Raw genomic sequence first — 18,248 nt, 5'->3', positions numbered from 1 at the left:
GTAGGACTGAAGGCACTATTACTACTTCAGTAAGATTAAGTTGTTATAGTGCCTTCCTTTAAACAGCTTCACTACTTACTCTGAAAGAGCACTTATGGCTCAACACTTATCAACTGAATATTATGATTGGATCATTGCTATTTTAAGATGGATGGCATTGCTGCAATGCTATTAATTTGAAAATAGCTCAGTTAAATTTCCCTTTGACATAAAAAAAAATATGACACTAATATGACTGTAGGGTTTGGGGGGTATTTAGGTTCTTGCATGTTGTGATAGGGTTAAAGAAATTGTAGTGTCCACCTGCTATGGTTCAGAGAAAAGTACTATATCTTTTTTTTTTCTCCTGCAGACGTGCTGCCCTGAAGTTGACCGTTTATAGTAAATGCATAGAAACTGTCTTTTAACAATTTCGTGTTTTAAAGCGTACAGCTCCTTTGCCATTCTTAAACTTGGAAGGCACCATGGAAGTTGTAGTACTGAAACAGATGGGGGATATACCTTTTGGCCACCTCTGGTTAAAGGAACACTGTAGGGTCAGGAACACAAACATGTATTTCTGACCCTTTAGTGTTAAAACACCATCTGGACACCCTTTATCCCCAAACTATGGTAAAATCTTACCTTTATACTAGTCTGCTGCTACTGGCTCTGCCCCTGATCTGACTTCTTGGCTGACATCATCAGAAGTGGTGATCTAAGTCAATTACAATGCTTCCCAATAGGAAATCATTGGATTGGCTGATATTCTCAAGAAAGCAGATCAGGGCAGAGTCAGCACAAGCCAAACACAGCCTTGGTCAATCAGTGCAATACTTCTCTATGAGGAAAGTTCAGTGTCTCTATTCAGAGGGTGGAGACACTGAATGGCAGTGCTGCACAGTGTGCAACAGTGCCCAGGAGGCACCTCTAGTTGCCATCAGTGTATTGGCCAATGGAGGTATGACTAGGCTGTAATGTAAACGTTGCTTTTTCTCTGAAAAGACAGTGTTTACTGCAAAAAAGCCGAAGTGACGGATTATACCAGAACAAATACAATAAGCTGTATTTGTTCTGTTGACTATAGTGTTCATTTAATTAAAGCGGTAGAATTATTTGACAAAGCCTAGTCCTTAAAGCAGATCTTTAAATTTTGGGAGTTTTTGCATGTTTTGAGCAAGAGTGCAACACTAAGGTCTATGGAGGAGAGCGTAGGACCCTCGATAGACGAAGCTTGAATCCCACAGTCATAATTTGTGATGGCTGCTGGCTGGGATTGGCAAAAGGTTGACAGAGGAGCTCCGCATTTTGTAAACCTCAGGCTTTACCATAATACAAAGCAGTCCCTACTTTGTCTCATTGTAATTTTGGGTTCCGTTGAAATTTCAGCTCAGTCTTGATTCGTATATCATATAGAGGATATCTTTATGAAATACTGAAAAGTGATGGATCTGTCAAGGCTTGTCAAATGGGAGCTAAGTAAAGTCATTCCTGATGACCTTTATCCAGTCATATGCTTCTCATAGTGCTGCATTTTTTATGCTGTGTATGATCATGCTGGAAGTGAAGCTCTTTGCAAATCAAAGGAAGTGCAGGAGGAAGCTGCATTTGTGTCAATCAAGTTAAAAGTGTTTTCTGCAAAATGTAAACATCATCATTTCTCAAAAACGATCAAAGAAAAGGGGCAACGTCTGTGTTCCAAAACAAAGTCGGTTGTCGGAACCCTTTCTGTTTGTAGTCCCTTTTTGTATATATTGTGTATATATGTTCCTCTATAACAAACGTTCACATTCCCTTTTCCTATGCCAATGTCACACTGATATATTAAACACTAGTGACTAGTATCTAGTGTGAGTCTGAATGACTTTACTGGCACATGTATGCTCTGTTAGTTATGGAAGAAAGGCATTGAAGATGCTCCTTGATGCAATAACTACCTAATCAAGCACCCAAAAAAAGCTACAGACAAATTAAGCACATTGTTTAATCCAAAACATTTCACACAGTAATTTAATATAAGTATTTGGTCAATTTAACATTAAAAAATAAATGATAATTTTAACAATGCTTTGTTTTCATAGACAAAATGTACATTTCTGACCGAGAGGGAAGCGATGAAACCGGGGATGGAACTAAAGAAAAACCATTGAAAACGGTTCTCAAGGTACTTTGTAATTAACATGTCTTATTTGTATTGGTATCTAACCGTTTTACTAATTGACTTTTTGCTAACACTTGCGGTGTTGGTATGAGGTTTATGACCCATCACTTATTGTTTATCTCCAGTGTTTGAATTAATAAAATGTTTTGTAATTCTGTGACCACAAACCCACTCTGTTTTGTTTTTTGTTTAATTATTTTTTTTTTAAATTGCCCCCTCTCATTGCAGAACTCCACATGATTAGTTTTACCCTTAGTTTGTCTAGACCAGGGCTGTCCAACCTGCAGCCCCCCAGATGTTGCTGAACTACACCTCCCATGATTCTTTCAATTAAAAAGATAGCCAGGGAATCATGGGAGTTGTAGTTCAGCAACATCTGGGGGGCCGCAGGTTGGACAGCCCTGGTCTAGACTGTATTTGATATCTTCTGCTGATGTTATTCCGTCTTGCCGGCATAGAAAAATGACTTCTATTTTGTTGTTCTTGTTTCAAGGCAATGCTGAAAGTTGGTAAAGAGCCATTTCCTACATTCTACGTGGACTCACAGAAAGAAAATGAGGTTGTATGGCCAGTTATAACTCCTGATATCTTTATTTCAATATTAAGCGTTCTAGCTATTGATCTGATATATGTATATATTGAGATACTGACTGAGCACACCCTACATGCTAAGAATAAGCTGTAGGCCCCGCTGCTTTTCCTTCTAACTCCTTTGTCACATGAGCTTATGGACAGTTTGCATTTAGCTGAGCACAATGACAGAGACGTATCAGGAACTAAAAGCCATATTATCCCCCAACGTTTGCAGTACAGAATTTGTTTACCTGTAATTCTGAAACCTCAGCTGTTACTTCTCTTAAAAATCAAAATGAGGAAGGCAATATATCTTCATTCTACAATTCGCAAATCATAGGGAGGCTGCAAGGATAGAAACTTGTAGCTTCTGCAAGCAACTCTAAGCATCAGATGTGCTTACAACTCTAGGCAGTTAGTGCTGCCATGTGTTCATATACTCATTGTCACGATTCCGGGAACCAAACACGCTAACACACACACAGAAAAGGTGCAGTACCGGACCTTAGAGTGGCCGGGCTAAGCACACAAAGAATAGTCAGGAGACAAGCCGAGTAAGGGGAACCAGAAGACAGAATAACAAGAAACAAGCCGAGGTCAAAGGGTAGGAGAAAGTCACAAAGTCAGATAAACAAGCCAGAGAGTACGTAACCAGAAACACAAGTTCAGTAGCAATACTAGCAAGCAAAGACCACAACAGGGCAGAGAGGAACAGGAAAGGTAAGTATTTAAATCCATAGGTTAATTCTGATTGGATAATTTCCAATCAGAATTAACAATCACACGTGGGAGATATCTAGACCTCCCACTGTGATTGAGGCACTGTGCCTTTAACGCCGGGTCAGGTGGCTGACCCCGGCGTTTGTGAAAATGAGCGGTCTCCCAGCGTGCAGCGCCATGCATGCTGCCGCTGGGGGATGTAGAAGAAGACGCGGGCGGCATCCGTGGCTGGGAGGATGCCGAGCGCACACCAGGAAGGGGACCGCGGACGGCTGGATGGTGAGTGCCGCGAGCGGACTGCAGCCTCCCCTCGCAGCCGCCCGTGGGATGCTGACACTCATAGCTTCTTCATACTTGTGAGCAGTACCTGAAACGTGTATGTAGCAATTGTAAGCCTTAGGGGCAAATATATAAATAATGCTCCTGTTTGATACATCCTTGTTTAAAGCGGCACTGTCATGCCGAATTCCGTTTTTTTTTTTAACCCCCCTCCCGCCTCAACTACATCCAATCGACCCCCTAGTTACCCCCAAATGCCCCTAAGCCCCCCACATCACCTATTTTTTATTCTTTATTTTCTACCCCGATCTATATTCAGGGCGCCGCCATCTTTGTGTGGGTAGGTGAAGTCCCTGTGGGACACGTCATCTACCCACACTACACAGACTGTGAGATTCCCGCACATGCCCAGTGAAACACCTGGACATGCGAACGGAAATTTCACCTATTCATTCATTCATCAGACAGACGAATGGATGAATAGAAAAAATCAGATGAACAAACTAACACTGTGTATCAGTGTTTGTTTGTTTGTTCGGTTTATTACAAGGAGGGAGCTACCGGCGTGCATCTCCCTCCTTGTAATATGTAACTATAGAAGCGGCAGGGAGCAGAGCTCCCCACCACTTCATAAGCCCCCCAGGTCCCCTCCTCACTCTATGGGGGTCAATATGACCCCCATAATAGCACAAGGGAGATTAAAATCTCCCCAATGCCCCTACTCGCTATATCGCGAGTAGGGGCATGTCCACTAAACAGTGAGCAGCCTGTGGCTGCTCACTGTAAAAACAAACAAACAGGGTAATAAGGGGGGGGGGGACCTACTGTCCTCCCCCGCCGGCCCCCACCCCTGGGCGGCGGGTGGGGGCCATAATGGGAATGAGGGGGGACCTACTGTCCTCCCCCCCGGCCCCCACCCCTGGGCGGCGGGTGGGGGCCGTAATGGGAATGAGGGGGGACCTACTGTCCTCCCCCCCGGCCCCCACCCCTGGGCGGCGGGTGGGGGCCATAATAGTAATAAGGTGGGGGGGACCTACTGTCCTCCCCCACCCCTGGGCGGCGGGTGGGGGCCATCATAGTAATAAGGGGGGGGGGACCTACTGTCCTCCCCCCCCGGGCGGCGGGTGGGGGCCATCATAGTAATAAGGGGGGGACCTACTGTCCTCCCCCCCCGGCCCCCACCCCTGGGCGGCGGGTGGGGGCCATAATAGTAATAAGGGGGGGGGGACCTACTGTCCTCCCCTACCCCGGCCCCCACCCCTGGGCGGCGGGTGGGGGCACTAAGTAAATTCCCCCCCCCCCATCAAGGTGACTAGGGGTCCCCAAGCCCCTAGTCACCCACCCAAATAAAAAATGCCCTCGGCGGCGGGTGGGGGCCATAATGGTAATAAAAGGGGGGGGAACCTACTGTCCTCCCCCCCCGGCCCCCACCCCTGGGCGGCGGGTGGGGGCCATAATGGTAATAAAGGGGGGGGGGGGACCTACTGTCCTCCCCCCGGCCCCCACCCCTGGGCGGCGGGTGGGGGCCATAATAGTAATAAGGGGGGGGACCTACTGTCCTCCCCCCACCCCTGGGCTGCGGGTGGGGGCCATCATAGTAATAAGGGGGGGGGACCTACTGCCCCCCCCCTGGCCCCCACCCCTGGGCGGCGGGTGGGGGCCATAATAGTAATAAGGGGGGGGGACCTACTGTCCTCCCCTCCCCCGGCCCCCACCCCTGGGCGGCGGGTGGGGGCACTAAGTAAATTCCCCCCCCCCCCCCCATCAAGGTGACTAGGGGTCCCCAAGCCCCTAGTCACCCACCCAAATAAAAAATGCCCCTACCTACCCCCTCACCCTAAAAAATAGTGAGAGGGGGAATAAAATTGCTAACCTGTAAAGTAAAATTAAACTTACCATTCGACGTCTTCTTTTTTCTAAAATCTTCATTTTTCAGCCCCAAAAAAGGCCAAATAAAAAACCATGATAGCCGTCGAACTAAAAATAAAATAAAAAACCCGAGCGCAAAAAAAACCTGACGAAAAAGAAAAAACCCGAGCGCAAAAAAAAATAATCCATCTTCACCCATGGAGGGCTCCGCAGACTGAGCTCCGCAGGGCGGGCAAGGCTTATAAAGCCTTGCCCCGCCCTGCAATTAGCCTAAGAACACTCTGATTGGTGGGTTTAAGCCAATCAGAGTGCTCTGTGTCATTTTACAAGCGTGGGAAAGTTCTTTGGAATTTTCCCACGCTTGTAAAATTACACAGAGCACTGTGATGGGATGGATTTCAAGCCGTCCAATCACAGTGCTCTGTGTCATTTTACAAGCGTGGGAAAGTTCCAAAGAACCCCCCCCCCTTATTACTATGATGGCCCCCACCCGCCGCCCAGGGGTGGGGGCCGGGGGGGAGGACAGTAGGTCTCCCCCCCCCATCCCCCTTATTACCATTATGGCCCCCACCCGCCGCCCAGGGGTGGGGGCCAGGGGGGAGGACAGTAGGTCCCCCCCCTCATTATCTTTATGGCCCCCACCCACCGCTCAGGGGTGGGGGCCGGGGGGGGGGGACGACAATAGGTCTCCCTCCCTTGTTTTACTTTACGGCCCCCACCCGTCGTTTAGGGGTGGGGGGCAATATTTTTTTTTTATTTTTTACAGTGAGCAGCCACAGGCTGCTCACTGCTTACTAGACATGCCCCTACTCGCGGTATAGCGAGTAGGGGCATATTATTTACTAATACCAAGTCATTTTTACTTAGTGTTAGTAAATTTGGCTGAAAGACCTGAATTGGTCTTTCAGCCTTTTAGTAGATAGCTCCCTGATACCGTGGGAATTAGGGAGTTATCTACTAAGCGGCTGCAAGATGCAGCCACAGCAATGAATAGGATCGGAGTTTCATTCATTAGAATGAAATTCCGATCCGAACAAAGTACCGAATTGCATCCTAACACCAATGGAGAAACTTTTCTCATTCTGTTAGGATGCAATTCGGCAGTTTTGCCGGCGTTCTGTCTAAGTGACAGGACGTTCGGCAATACTGACAGGAAGCATTGTGGGAACAGGGAGGAAAGCTAGGGATCATGGGAAAATTGCTCTGACCAGCGGAAATGAAGCACACTTTGCTCCTCCGCTGGTCAGAGCTGGTCAAGCGGAGGAATTCTCCATAAGACAGAGTCCCTACTTTGTCTTATGATTTTAAAGAAAACTAAAGAAGACAGGAAGAAAAGAATAACAGATCCCGAGAGAGGAGGAGAAGAGGAAGAGTTTGAGGAAAGGTAAGTTCGGCATGACAGTGCCGCTTTAATTGATTTCCTCCGTACACCATTATTGTTTGACCTAATGCAGGGCAGCACTTTTCAAGCTCTGCCTGACAGGATGAAGAGGTTACATATGTTCAGGAAATCTGGATGGATCTGTCAACCTGGTGTGCAGTGGGCCATAGCCAGGGACATGCATTTTCCCAGTTACATTGACATGTTGATTGCAGTTATATGATATTACTCCACATAAGGAAAATAAACTATTCACAATAAGTGTATTTTTTTTCTCCACTTTATTCATTATTTGCATAATAAGGTTGGTTTGCACAAGATTATTTTCCCTGATGCCATTATTTTTTTTTTTTTTTTTTGCATATTTAGCCTGTGTATTGGGTTGTCGTTTTATGTTAAAGTAAAAGTTCACAATGTAATTCATGGTTAATGTTCTAATCAATATAAACATTAACCTGTAATGTAATGTCTGCAAAATGTAAGGATGGAAGGGGATCATCCTAAACGTTGTGTGAATCTTCATTGCAGAGATGGGATGTGATTTCCAAGTCACAGCTGAAAAATGTGAAAAAGCTCTTTAACCGGGAACAGATGAAGAATGAAGCAAAGGAAAAGAGAGAGGTCAGATTGTGTGCTCCTATGTTGGCACTGCTAAACTATACCTTGAATGGGAGCCACAGAGGGCACTGTACTGATAATCACTTTTATTGTTTTCAGGCAGAAGACAACTCGAGACGCGAAAAGAATTTGGAAGACGCAAAGAAAATTGAAATCCAGAATGACCCTAGTCTCCCAACACCAACAGCAGTAAGCAGTATGCCTTTTGGTACCTGTGTAAAGAGGAGTGTAACTAAAATACAATATTGCCTATGTCAGAGAGGTGGTGTGTTGCCCTCACCATGTTTCTTATGCAGAGCAGCACATTTAAAGTGGCTTTGTCATCACAAATGCCATAAAGCATTTGAAAAACTGTTGATAATTTTTCAGCTCGATCAGATATCAGATTAATCATAAATGGATAGTTTTCACAGAATTTAATTGGGCACTGACATCACAAGAACTATGCAGCTTTTTTTTTCTTTTTTTTTTTTTTGAGTACATGTTACTGAGAGATAAATTGGAATATTATTCTGAAATATCCACCTCCAAACTGAAACATATTTTCCAATAGTAACTCCTGCTAAATTTACTGCAGCTTGCTCAGATGATATAATAATTTATTTGCAGTATAGGTTTTAAAATGGAAATCTTCAGATGATCAAGTGGCTTTAAATTTAGCAGTTTTATGCAAGTGTGATACATGTAACTGTTTGTACAAGTTAAAGTGTGGTTTATGCAAATCCAAACTTATCTTTTAACCACAGGCTAAGATCCGTCAATTGGAAGCATATCGAGGCCAGAGAGTGAAAGTGTTTGGCTGGGTACACAGGCTGCGTAGACAAGGTATTTTAAAATGTTCTTATCTCTCCAGCATTTTGATTTTATAATTAAAATGTTTTCATTAACACATTCACTACAGAGTACTTTTAGATTGTAAAAATATTACCATAAGCTGTCTTTGAATCAAGGGATGCATAGCTAGCATATAAACATACATAACATAACAATTTGGGGAATATATTGCTTTAGAACCAGCCGCAGCTCTTTGTAAGCTAGGATTTTATTGTTTTGAGGTCAAGAAGTAGTACTTGATAAAATTCCTCCTTGTGATTCCTGAAGTGCTGCAGTATTGGTTATAGCAGCACTGCAGTGTATGGATAAACCGCTGCTGGTTTGTTATACTTCCTGAAGGCTTATGTTGCTATTATGGAAATGTAGAGCACTCATTATTTTCCATCATTGTTGTTTGTGCAATAGTCGCTGCAAATGTATTGGCAACATTTTAATTCTTATTTTATTCGTTGTTGTTTTTTTTCTCGGTGTTTTCTTCTTTGTTCTAGGGAAGAACTTGATGTTCATTGTACTAAGAGACGGCACTGGATTTCTACAATGTGTTCTGAATGACCAGTTGGTAAGTTCACACACAAGTTCATAACTTTATCACAATCTGAGCGGCAGATACATGATACATTTCCACCGCTGTCCAAATCAAACAAAACCAGTCACCAAAACAAATATAAATATATGTAATGTCATTTTTATTTTTTTTTCAATTCTTTATTTTTGTTGTGCGGGTGATTACAGGGCATTGTCATACGCCACAACAGCGTTCATTTACATAAAGTTACATATGAGTTAAACAGTGGCATGAGAAACTTGCACAAATTTTGTTTTTGTTGAACATGTTAATCTAGGCAATTTTGTGTATACGTTAGCAATCTATTTGACAGACGATTATATCTGCGTTGGGCCCCAGCGTTGCACATAAAAAGAAAACAGTGGTCTAGTATTTATAATTGTGTTTACATGCTGAGTTACATGCTAGTGGATTCGTTTTTTGTAGTCGCTTATGTAGTCGCTATGTGGTTGTATATGTAGCTTATCTCATTAGCCCATGTTCAGTGTGTGAGAGAGAGCATTCGAGAGTCCTATGTAGCATTAAACAGTTAAGTGTAGAATGGTGCTGCAGTAAGTCTGAACCTATGTCAGTGACAGACAGGGTGATATATGAGAAGAGTGACAGCAGGTCATGGAAAGTAAAGGCATACAGATTTTGCTGGAGAGACGCTATTATTTACGCTGAATGTTTAAGATTAATTGTCCACTGGGTCATCGCTCTGTGTCTATCCGTTGCTCGTAAGCGTTGGTCTCCTCACCCCTGTATCTTTCTGCGTGGGCTGTGTGGCAATTGTCCAGCTGGGCAAGTAGCTGACAGAGTAATCCAGGCAGGCACAGTCCCTAGATGAAACGGTGTTAGCATGCTCGTGTGCAGTGTGCATATATCAACATGCAGTGATTGAAGCATGTGTGGTGATTCTGTGTCCTCCAGCCGCTGTAGTTCCACTGGTAGGTGTTGCTGTGAGGGTGCTGTGAGATGGGGCGATGTGTGCGCATGCCATCTGTCTGGACCAGATCGAGGGGTGGGCTGCTGGGTCTGGTGAGCTGGTTCTATGCTGCTTATACTTGTTTGCCGCTTTTTCGACCTCTTTGCCATGTGTGAGTGCGGGGGTCTTGGTACCTGCGGGCTGTCATCACTTGGGTTCGTGTGAGTTGCATTCCCCAGGTAGCGGGAGGCAGCAGTCTCCCCCGTGCGCTCTGCCCGGTTCGTAGTTGCCACCATTTTAGATGTGGCTTGGGCTGCGTCGTGGCAGTGAGTTGGGGCCTTGAGACCTCTGTTGGGATGTGTGCAGCAGGGTGTGGGCCGGGATCACCCCCACCGGCCCGCAGGGGGAGGGGGCGATGGGGCCCGGTTCGGTCTTCTGAGGAGGTCCGTCTGGACACCGTCGGGCAGGATAGTGGGGCAGCGGCCGTCCGCCCCTCTCACCGCCTGAGTAGGCCACATCCGTTGAGGACGACGGTTGTCTCTCCGAGGGACTAAAACGAACCTGGTCGCAAGCCTCACCTCGGTTCTGGTGCTTCCTCTTGGGTTGGTGCATGCTTTTGGTCCTCTGGCTGGGCCAAGAGTCCCGTTTTTAAACGGAATAGTTTAAAATATTTCAGGAGCTGTTGTTACTCGCGACCTGCCAGCATGGCGGTCAGGCCCCGCCCCCCAATGTCATTTTTTTTATGTATGCTTAAATCAATGTAAAATGACGCACAATATATTTAAAATACCTTTATTAGGGACTATAGTATGTCCTTTAATATGGTGCAGCACATTTGTATTGGGATTATTGAATGTTTAGTGGTGCAGACACTGTTTGTAATTTAAAGGAACACTATAGGGTCAGGCACACAAACATGTATTCCTGACCCTATAGTGCAAAACCCACCAGTAATGTGGCTTGCCCCCACCCCCCTCCTCTTTAAAAGCATGAAAAACTCACCTTATTTCCAGCGCCGTGTGGGACTGCTGGTGACATAATCAGAATTGCCGATTTTTAGCCAATCCAATGCTTCCGATGGGGAGAGCATTGGATTGGCTAAAATCGTCATAGGGTGGGGCAAAATGCCGTTTTGGCCAATCAGAAACTCCTCCTCATAAAGATGCATTGAATCAATGCATCTCTATGAGGAAAATTCAGCATCACCATGCAGAGCGTGGGGACGCTGAACGGCAGAGCTGTCTAATGTACAGCCCTGAGCCAGGAAGCACCTCGAGTGGCCACTTGGATGTGTCCCTAGGGGCAATGTAAACACAGCCTTTTCTCTGAAAAGGCAGTGTTTGCATGAAAATGCCTGCATATAATGATTATACTCACCAGAAGCTGTAGTTCTTCTGGTGATTATAGTGTACTTTTAAATACACCATTTTACAGGTATTAGCAGCATGTTTCATTCCTCTTTATTCCCACACCAGTCCCCTGTTTGCTCTCCATAACCCATCTCTCATTATTTTTAGCCCCTTTTTTGTGCCTTTAATGCAGCTGTTGACACCATTTTTAAGGTTCTGATTTTAGGCCATTTTAAGGTTGTGATTTAAGTTCTTGATTATGTGGAAGTATGTTTCATGATGTCAGTGATACTAAAATCTGTTATCTTTTAACTATTAACAGTGCCAGTGTTACAATGGTCTCCTGCTCTCCACAGAGAGCACGGTTGCTGTATATGGCATGCTGAACTTGGTGCCAGAAGGAAAACAGGTATGTGATCTTCACCACTATTGGGTATTGCTTTCTGGCTATATTTTGTATTATGATTTAAAATGCCTTTTAGGCTAATGTCAAGGTATTTAGTGCAGTTTGTTACTTTTCTCTTGAAGTCCATAGTAGCACTTAAATTCAAGAGGCACAACTGATTTTTATTACCTAAAAAGTAAACAAATGCAAATATACATTTTTATTTTCTCAAATACAAATAGGATTTTGTACAGGCCATGCATTCACAGTAACCATATTGTTACTATTTTTGGGAAGCATTAAATCTGTCTGAAAGTGCATGCTTGGATGTTTTAAAGGCAGGCGGTGAATCCAAACAATTATTATAAATCTGCATTAAATGGTGTTTGCTTCCACCAATATTCTGCAGTGAATTAATTCTCAAGTTGTTCTTTGTCCTGTTTGTAGGCTCCAGGAGGCCATGAACTGACCTGTGATTACTGGGAGCTCATAGGTTTGGCTCCTGCTGGTGGTGCTGACAACCTTCTTAATGAAGAGTCTGATGTGGATGTTCAGCTTAACAACCGTCACATGATGATCAGGGGGGAAAACATGTCCAAAATCTTCAAAGTGCGCTCTACTGTCATCAATTGCTTCAGAAGTCATTTCTTTGATCGTGGCTATTATGAGGCAAGTTTTTATTTTATTTTATTTTTTCTCTTCTCATTTAAGCAATGTTTGTTTGTCCTTGTGTTACTGACATAAACCTGGAAAATTGAAGTTACCAATAAAAGATTGCAGCCAAGTGCCCCATACAGAGCAACTTTTCCTACCAAGTACAATTAACATCTGAATCCAGTATTTCACCTTCTCAATATACACCACCCATAAATTCAAATTTTTAAACTTGTTTAATTTTTTTTCCCCCTTTAAATTTTATTATTTTTTTAATCAGGAAAAGAAAGACTCCTATAATAGTATTGGGTACAACTGGTATGTACATGACACAAGGCAAAATATTAACTTCCAAGTATCACAAGGAAGATAAAATAAGAAGCAGAAAAAGTGTATTAAGTTAAAAGGAAAGGGAGCTACCCACACTGTACATAGTTACATTCCTTGTGTATACCCTACTTATCAACTGCATACAAGGCTGCAGGTCGCAAAAGGACCATATAAGATATCCACAGTTTACAAACAGTGCAACTAAACAAGTGAACTTCCAGAGGCACAACAACTACTACAATCCAAATTTAATAGAGGCACGCATACACCTTCCATTTCATCCACACAAAACAAAAAATAAATAAACCGCAGGCAGGCATAGCCAGTGTCTGAGTGGCGCAGGATACTGCAGATTGGAAAACAAAGGCACCGTGACCGACCCAAAGGGAGGTGGTCAGAGTTTAGGAAGTACAGCCTAATGTTGTGATACAGATGTCCTTCTGTATGTTTATTACTATGATGTGTCTTAAGTTGTATCCGCAGCAGCGCACAATGTACCATTACCTTTTTGTCTCCCTTTTTCCTTTTTATTTCTGCACCCTATTAACACGTTTTAAAATCCAATAAAATATCACTTTGGAAAAAGTCAAAAGGGAAGACAGGATAAATGAAAATTAGGTTAGTGAAGCTAAAGACAACCTCTGTTCAATTTAAAGGTGACAATACAATGTTCTGAATTTTTGGCATAGTCCAAGAAAGGGCCACAGATGTTCAGAAAAGATGGATGGGTATGAGTTGCTGAGAATATGGGACTTGTGGTCTGTTCGCCCAGTCTGGGCCAAGCCACGTGAGACCAATGGAACTGTAGGTAATTCAGAGAACTTCCACATTTCATAAATACAGGGTTTTTTTCAGCAATAGGAATATGCAAGTTGCAAGATATTTGACCTGCCCTAGCCATGGGAATAAACCTTAAAAAAGGTCTACTCTGGACATGGACAATCACTCATATAGCCTCTGTAAGAAGTGTAAGCATGGATTGCCAGAAGAGGACTAAAAGGGTAAAGAAACCTTAGTCCTTATGCCCACAGGCAGCAGCAGACCAGGAACAGCCCACAAATCTACACTTCTAATGATACCGGAGAAACTGACGGAAGCCAAGCACAGAGAGATGGACACAGGTTTCTTCAGGAAGGAAGAGATTCTTTATTGGATCACCGATCGGGACTCAGAGGGACTAACGTCACCAAAATACAGCAAGTTCTGAGCCCCGGACAATAGTGCAGGCTCCTTATATAGGCACATAACTCCTCCCATATTAAGCTCCACCCGCACATTCTCTTGACCAATCAACACAAATAAGAATTAACTTCCTGTTTGACCGCATGGCCTGTCCAGCACAATGGAGGAGGGGAATACTACATCCTGTATTCTTGCACATGCTCCGTACACTACTGATCGTATCTTGCCTCGTGCAACCAACTGATCGATACGTCAGCATATGCACGTACACATGCCACGTGGTAATCTCGGCCTACTAAATTTATTTTTACCGAGATTCCACCACATTCCCCCCTTTGATGCCTCTTGATATTTTACAATTACTTGAGGCATCACATAACCTTAGTTTTGCTTACACCGCAAGTTACCTTGAACCAGACCAGACTTATCTTATGATGTGAATCTTTTAACACTCATCTTCCTGCATTGGTTCTCCTTGATCTAGAGCCTTATACTTATATATCGCCATTATCTGTGCAGCAGCCTTCCTCTCTGCTATATTTTCTATCAGGCTTTGCACAGACCTAACTACTAAGGATATAAGACACGGCAGGAGTAGACACAACATTAAAATCAGTAGGACTCCACCTACCACTGCCTTAAGCCCTCCAAACCACTCATACCAGCTACCAAACCAACTACTTGGATTGTACCCTTTCCATAACTGAGTAGGCACATGCGCTAGTTTAACCATATGGCTAGTAAGCTCAGCTATTGCTTGCCCTTCGTCATCTATTTGAAGACAGCAATTGCTCAGGTTAAACTTCCCACATACACCTCCCTCTACTGCCAAAAGGTAATCCAAGGCTAATCTATTTTGGTAGACTGCTGTCCTCATCCTGGTGTTATGTTTCACTAGGAGATTGAGCGCTTGTGATGTCTCGTTAGTAATAATCTCAACCACCGCCTGTAATCTTATAATACGGTTGAGCATATAAATAGGGGTTCGGTAACCAAAGGTACCATCCTCAGCCCACGTGGCTGGCCCATAATAATCTATGATACGCTGGGGAGGCCATTCATTATCTTCCCAGGTGCCTATCACATCATACACTTTAACACCTAAAGTCTCACCTGTTTCAATCGGTAACAAGAAGAAGGATGGTTTGAGCATACCCAACACACATGCCCCTTCCCAGTCCTGTGGCAACTCCGAATAGGCTTTCTTACCACAGATCCAGTACAAATTTGCTGGGGCTCTCCAGGTAGATGTGATGGATAAATCAAACCACACATCCTTTAAACTGGCATATCTAGCAAACGGGTTAGATGGTTCTGAGACATTTGAAGCCGACCACCAAGTTGTATTTTTAGTATCATCATCATAAGCTTTTTGCCCTAGACAAGTTAATTCTCCTACAGAAGTATTATACATTATTCCTTTCCTTGCTATGCAAACATAACCTATGATGGAGGTCTTTAATCTCCACTCAGATTTACCTCTAACACTCAAATGATAATCGGCTTGTGTAGATATTAGTTGGTCAACTGCCTCAGAACCGGACATTACCTCCTTTGCTTCCCAAGGCCATTGGTCTCCCATGTTAGTACCTCCACACACATAGCAGTTGGTAACATTAAGACTACCGGCAATACTTTCAGCTAGGTCAATGAACAGGTTTTTAGCGTTATGGGGGATCTTATTATCTATACTCATCTCTTCATAAAAGGAATGGTATACTTGATGAGTCTGGGAGGATACCGTATCAGTCTCTATTCCTATAAACAATAATGTCCCAGGATCTAAACCCGTCCCGTATATCTGAAACCCAAATAAATTTCCATACTTATCTAGGAACTTGTCGGGGTTATTAATAAGTATATGGACTGGGTTGCATTCCATAGACTTACAATAAGGGCTAGTCGGCAACTTAGTCACTATCATGTCTTTATCTACTGTCTGTCCCCAAGTCGCCCACCCCACACAAGACCAATATGGGCAAAAGTTATAGTCTTTATTTGGGCATCTAGGACTTACATATTTATTTTTACTACTGGGACAAATATATTTATCATTAGACCCATACGTCCTCTCCCATCTAAGATCCCCACATACATTCCACGGTTTTCTACCACTTGATATCGCCTTACATGCATCAAATAGCAGAACACCCGAAGAATATACGGATTCTAACACCGTCTTATTAATTAGGGTCCCCTGAGGATCTCCATTCCTGAGAGTCAACCAAATTGTACGAGGTTGATACTCTGGACTGAAGCACTTAGGTTCTCCTACTCCTAAATGGCACACACTATAGTCTATATTTAGGTATCTACATCTTGATACCTCTCCTTTACATTCGTATTGTGAATGCCAAATTAGGGTTTGGGAAATATGGTTACCTGTTCTCGTAGTCTTAATGCATACCTCACAGCTAGGAGTGTCGGTACCTCTACCTTCCTGAATATAAAAACACATGTAAATAAACACAATCAAAAGCACATCTTTCGCCGTCATCCTCAGTCTTCGTCCGTGCGATGGAACCTCAGCTTCCAGGATGTGAGGGCTGCAGGGAATGGAGTTCTGCTCGTCTTCACAGGTGTCCCTTCGAGACTTTCCTGGCTTATACACTATGTGTTGGTAAGCGGACAGGCTTTATTATGGCCTTCTCACTCACACCTGTAACAATAAAATTTGTAATCCACAATAATTCCTCGTTACTCCGACTGAGTAGTGCGTTTCAACCGGATCTTGCAGGGATTCTCTGGATCTGCTGTAACTTGCCAAGAATCGACTGCTGCTGGTTTAACCCTGGAGTGATGTATCCACGGAGTTACTTCGGCTACTTTTATCGCTGTAGGGGTAGACAAAAGAACAACATAAGGACCTCTCCACTTGGGCCCTAACGGTACATTATTCCACTCTTTAATCCACACTTGATCTCCTGGATGATAACTATGAACAGGGGGATAAATATTCACAGGTAATCTATCTTGTACCCATTTCTGTACCTCCTCCATAGTCTTACCCAACTCTACAACCTGCTGCCGGGTAATTCCTTCTCCCAACTGACTCAAATCCCCCCTTAAGTTACCAAGTACGGGAGGTGGTCGCCCATACATAATTTCAAAAGGAGAGAGGCCCATCCTTCTGGTAGGGGTACTGCGGATTCGCAATAGAGCTATGGGTAAGAGAACGTTCCACTTAAGTTGGGTTTCCTGACACATTTTAGCCAACTGGTTCTTAATAGTTCTATTCATTCTCTCTACCTTACCAGAACTCTGGGGTCTATATGCAGTATGAAGCCTCCACTTTATACCAAGCATATGAGTCAGTTGTTGTAGGCACTGGTGAACAAAAGCTGGACCATTGTCCGATCCTATAGAACAGGGTAGTCCATATCGGGGTATTATTTCTCGTAGCAGGAATCTTACAACTTCTCCTGCTTTCTCTGTACGAGTAGGACATGCTTCTACCCAGCCTGAATAGGTGCACACAATTACCAACAGGTAACGATGTCCACCCGATTTAGGCATCACTGTAAAGTCTATTTGTAGATCGGACATGGGGAGTCCCCCCATAAACTGGACTCCTGGTGGCTTTACTGGTCCTTGTCTTGCATTATTTTTAGCACACGTTACACATCTTCGTACAATGGCCTGAGTCAAGTTGGACAATCTTGGTATGTAGAAATGTTTTCTAAGAGATTCTTCAGTGCTGTCTCTCCCAGAATGTGTCCCGTTATGATAATTTTGGACAATTTCTACCGCTAGTGATGCTGGTATGACTATTCTTCCATCTTCTAGCTGATACCACTTGTTCTCCAAATACTTTCCCGGTTCAGTCTTTAACCACTCCTCTTCTTGAGCTGTATAAACTGGAGTCCATTGGGACAGTGGAGTTGGTATAAGAGCAGCTATATGCCCCACATACTCCTGTCTTCCTGATTCAGCAGCACGCTTAGCTGCACTATCTGCCATCCGATTTCCCTTGGTTACATCACCATCTCCTCTCAGATGCGCTCGACAATGTATGATACCGACTTCTTTCGGCTCCCACACTGCTTCCAATAGTTGTAGGATTTCGGCTGCGTATTTGATTTCTTTGCCTTCTGAATTCAGTAGTCCTCTTTCTTTATACAAAGCTCCGTGGGCATGAGTGGTTAAGAACGCATACTTAGAGTCCGTATAGATATTCACTCTTAAACCTTCAGCCAATTGTAACGCTCGTGTTAGTGCTATTAATTCTGCCTTTTGTGCTGATGTTCCTTTCGCCAGTGGCCGAGCTTCTATCACCTTGTCTATTGTTGTTACTGCATATCCTGCATAGCGGATCCCTTCTTTCACATAACTACTGCCGTCGGTATAATATTGAACATCGGGGTTCTGGATGGGAAAATCACGAAGATCTGGTCTACTTGAAAATACTTCATCCATTACTTCCAAACAATCATGTTGACTTTCAGTAGGTTGCGGCAAAAGG

The 18,248-nt window shown here is 43.8% G+C and overlaps 1 protein-coding gene across 1 annotated transcript in view; it reads left to right on the top strand.

Moving 5' to 3' along the window:
• Nucleotides 1–18,248, top strand: part of NARS1 (asparaginyl-tRNA synthetase 1) — a 59,245-nt gene that overhangs the window by 6,228 nt on the left and 34,769 nt on the right. The window contains exons 2-9 of the mRNA XM_063453935.1: nt 2,061–2,143; nt 2,634–2,699; nt 7,491–7,583; nt 7,680–7,769; nt 8,327–8,405; nt 8,903–8,973; nt 11,558–11,644; nt 12,068–12,289. Of these exons, the coding sequence (XP_063310005.1) occupies nt 2,061–2,143; nt 2,634–2,699; nt 7,491–7,583; nt 7,680–7,769; nt 8,327–8,405; nt 8,903–8,973; nt 11,558–11,644; nt 12,068–12,289 (791 nt within the window). The remainder of the gene's footprint in view (nt 1–2,060; nt 2,144–2,633; nt 2,700–7,490; nt 7,584–7,679; nt 7,770–8,326; nt 8,406–8,902; nt 8,974–11,557; nt 11,645–12,067; nt 12,290–18,248) is intronic.

This window comes from Pelobates fuscus, chromosome 5 (genome assembly GCF_036172605.1).
Source record: "Pelobates fuscus isolate aPelFus1 chromosome 5, aPelFus1.pri, whole genome shotgun sequence".
Classification (NCBI taxonomy): Eukaryota; Metazoa; Chordata; class Amphibia; order Anura; family Pelobatidae; genus Pelobates; species Pelobates fuscus.
This window is presented reverse-complemented; position numbering and strand designations above follow the sequence as displayed.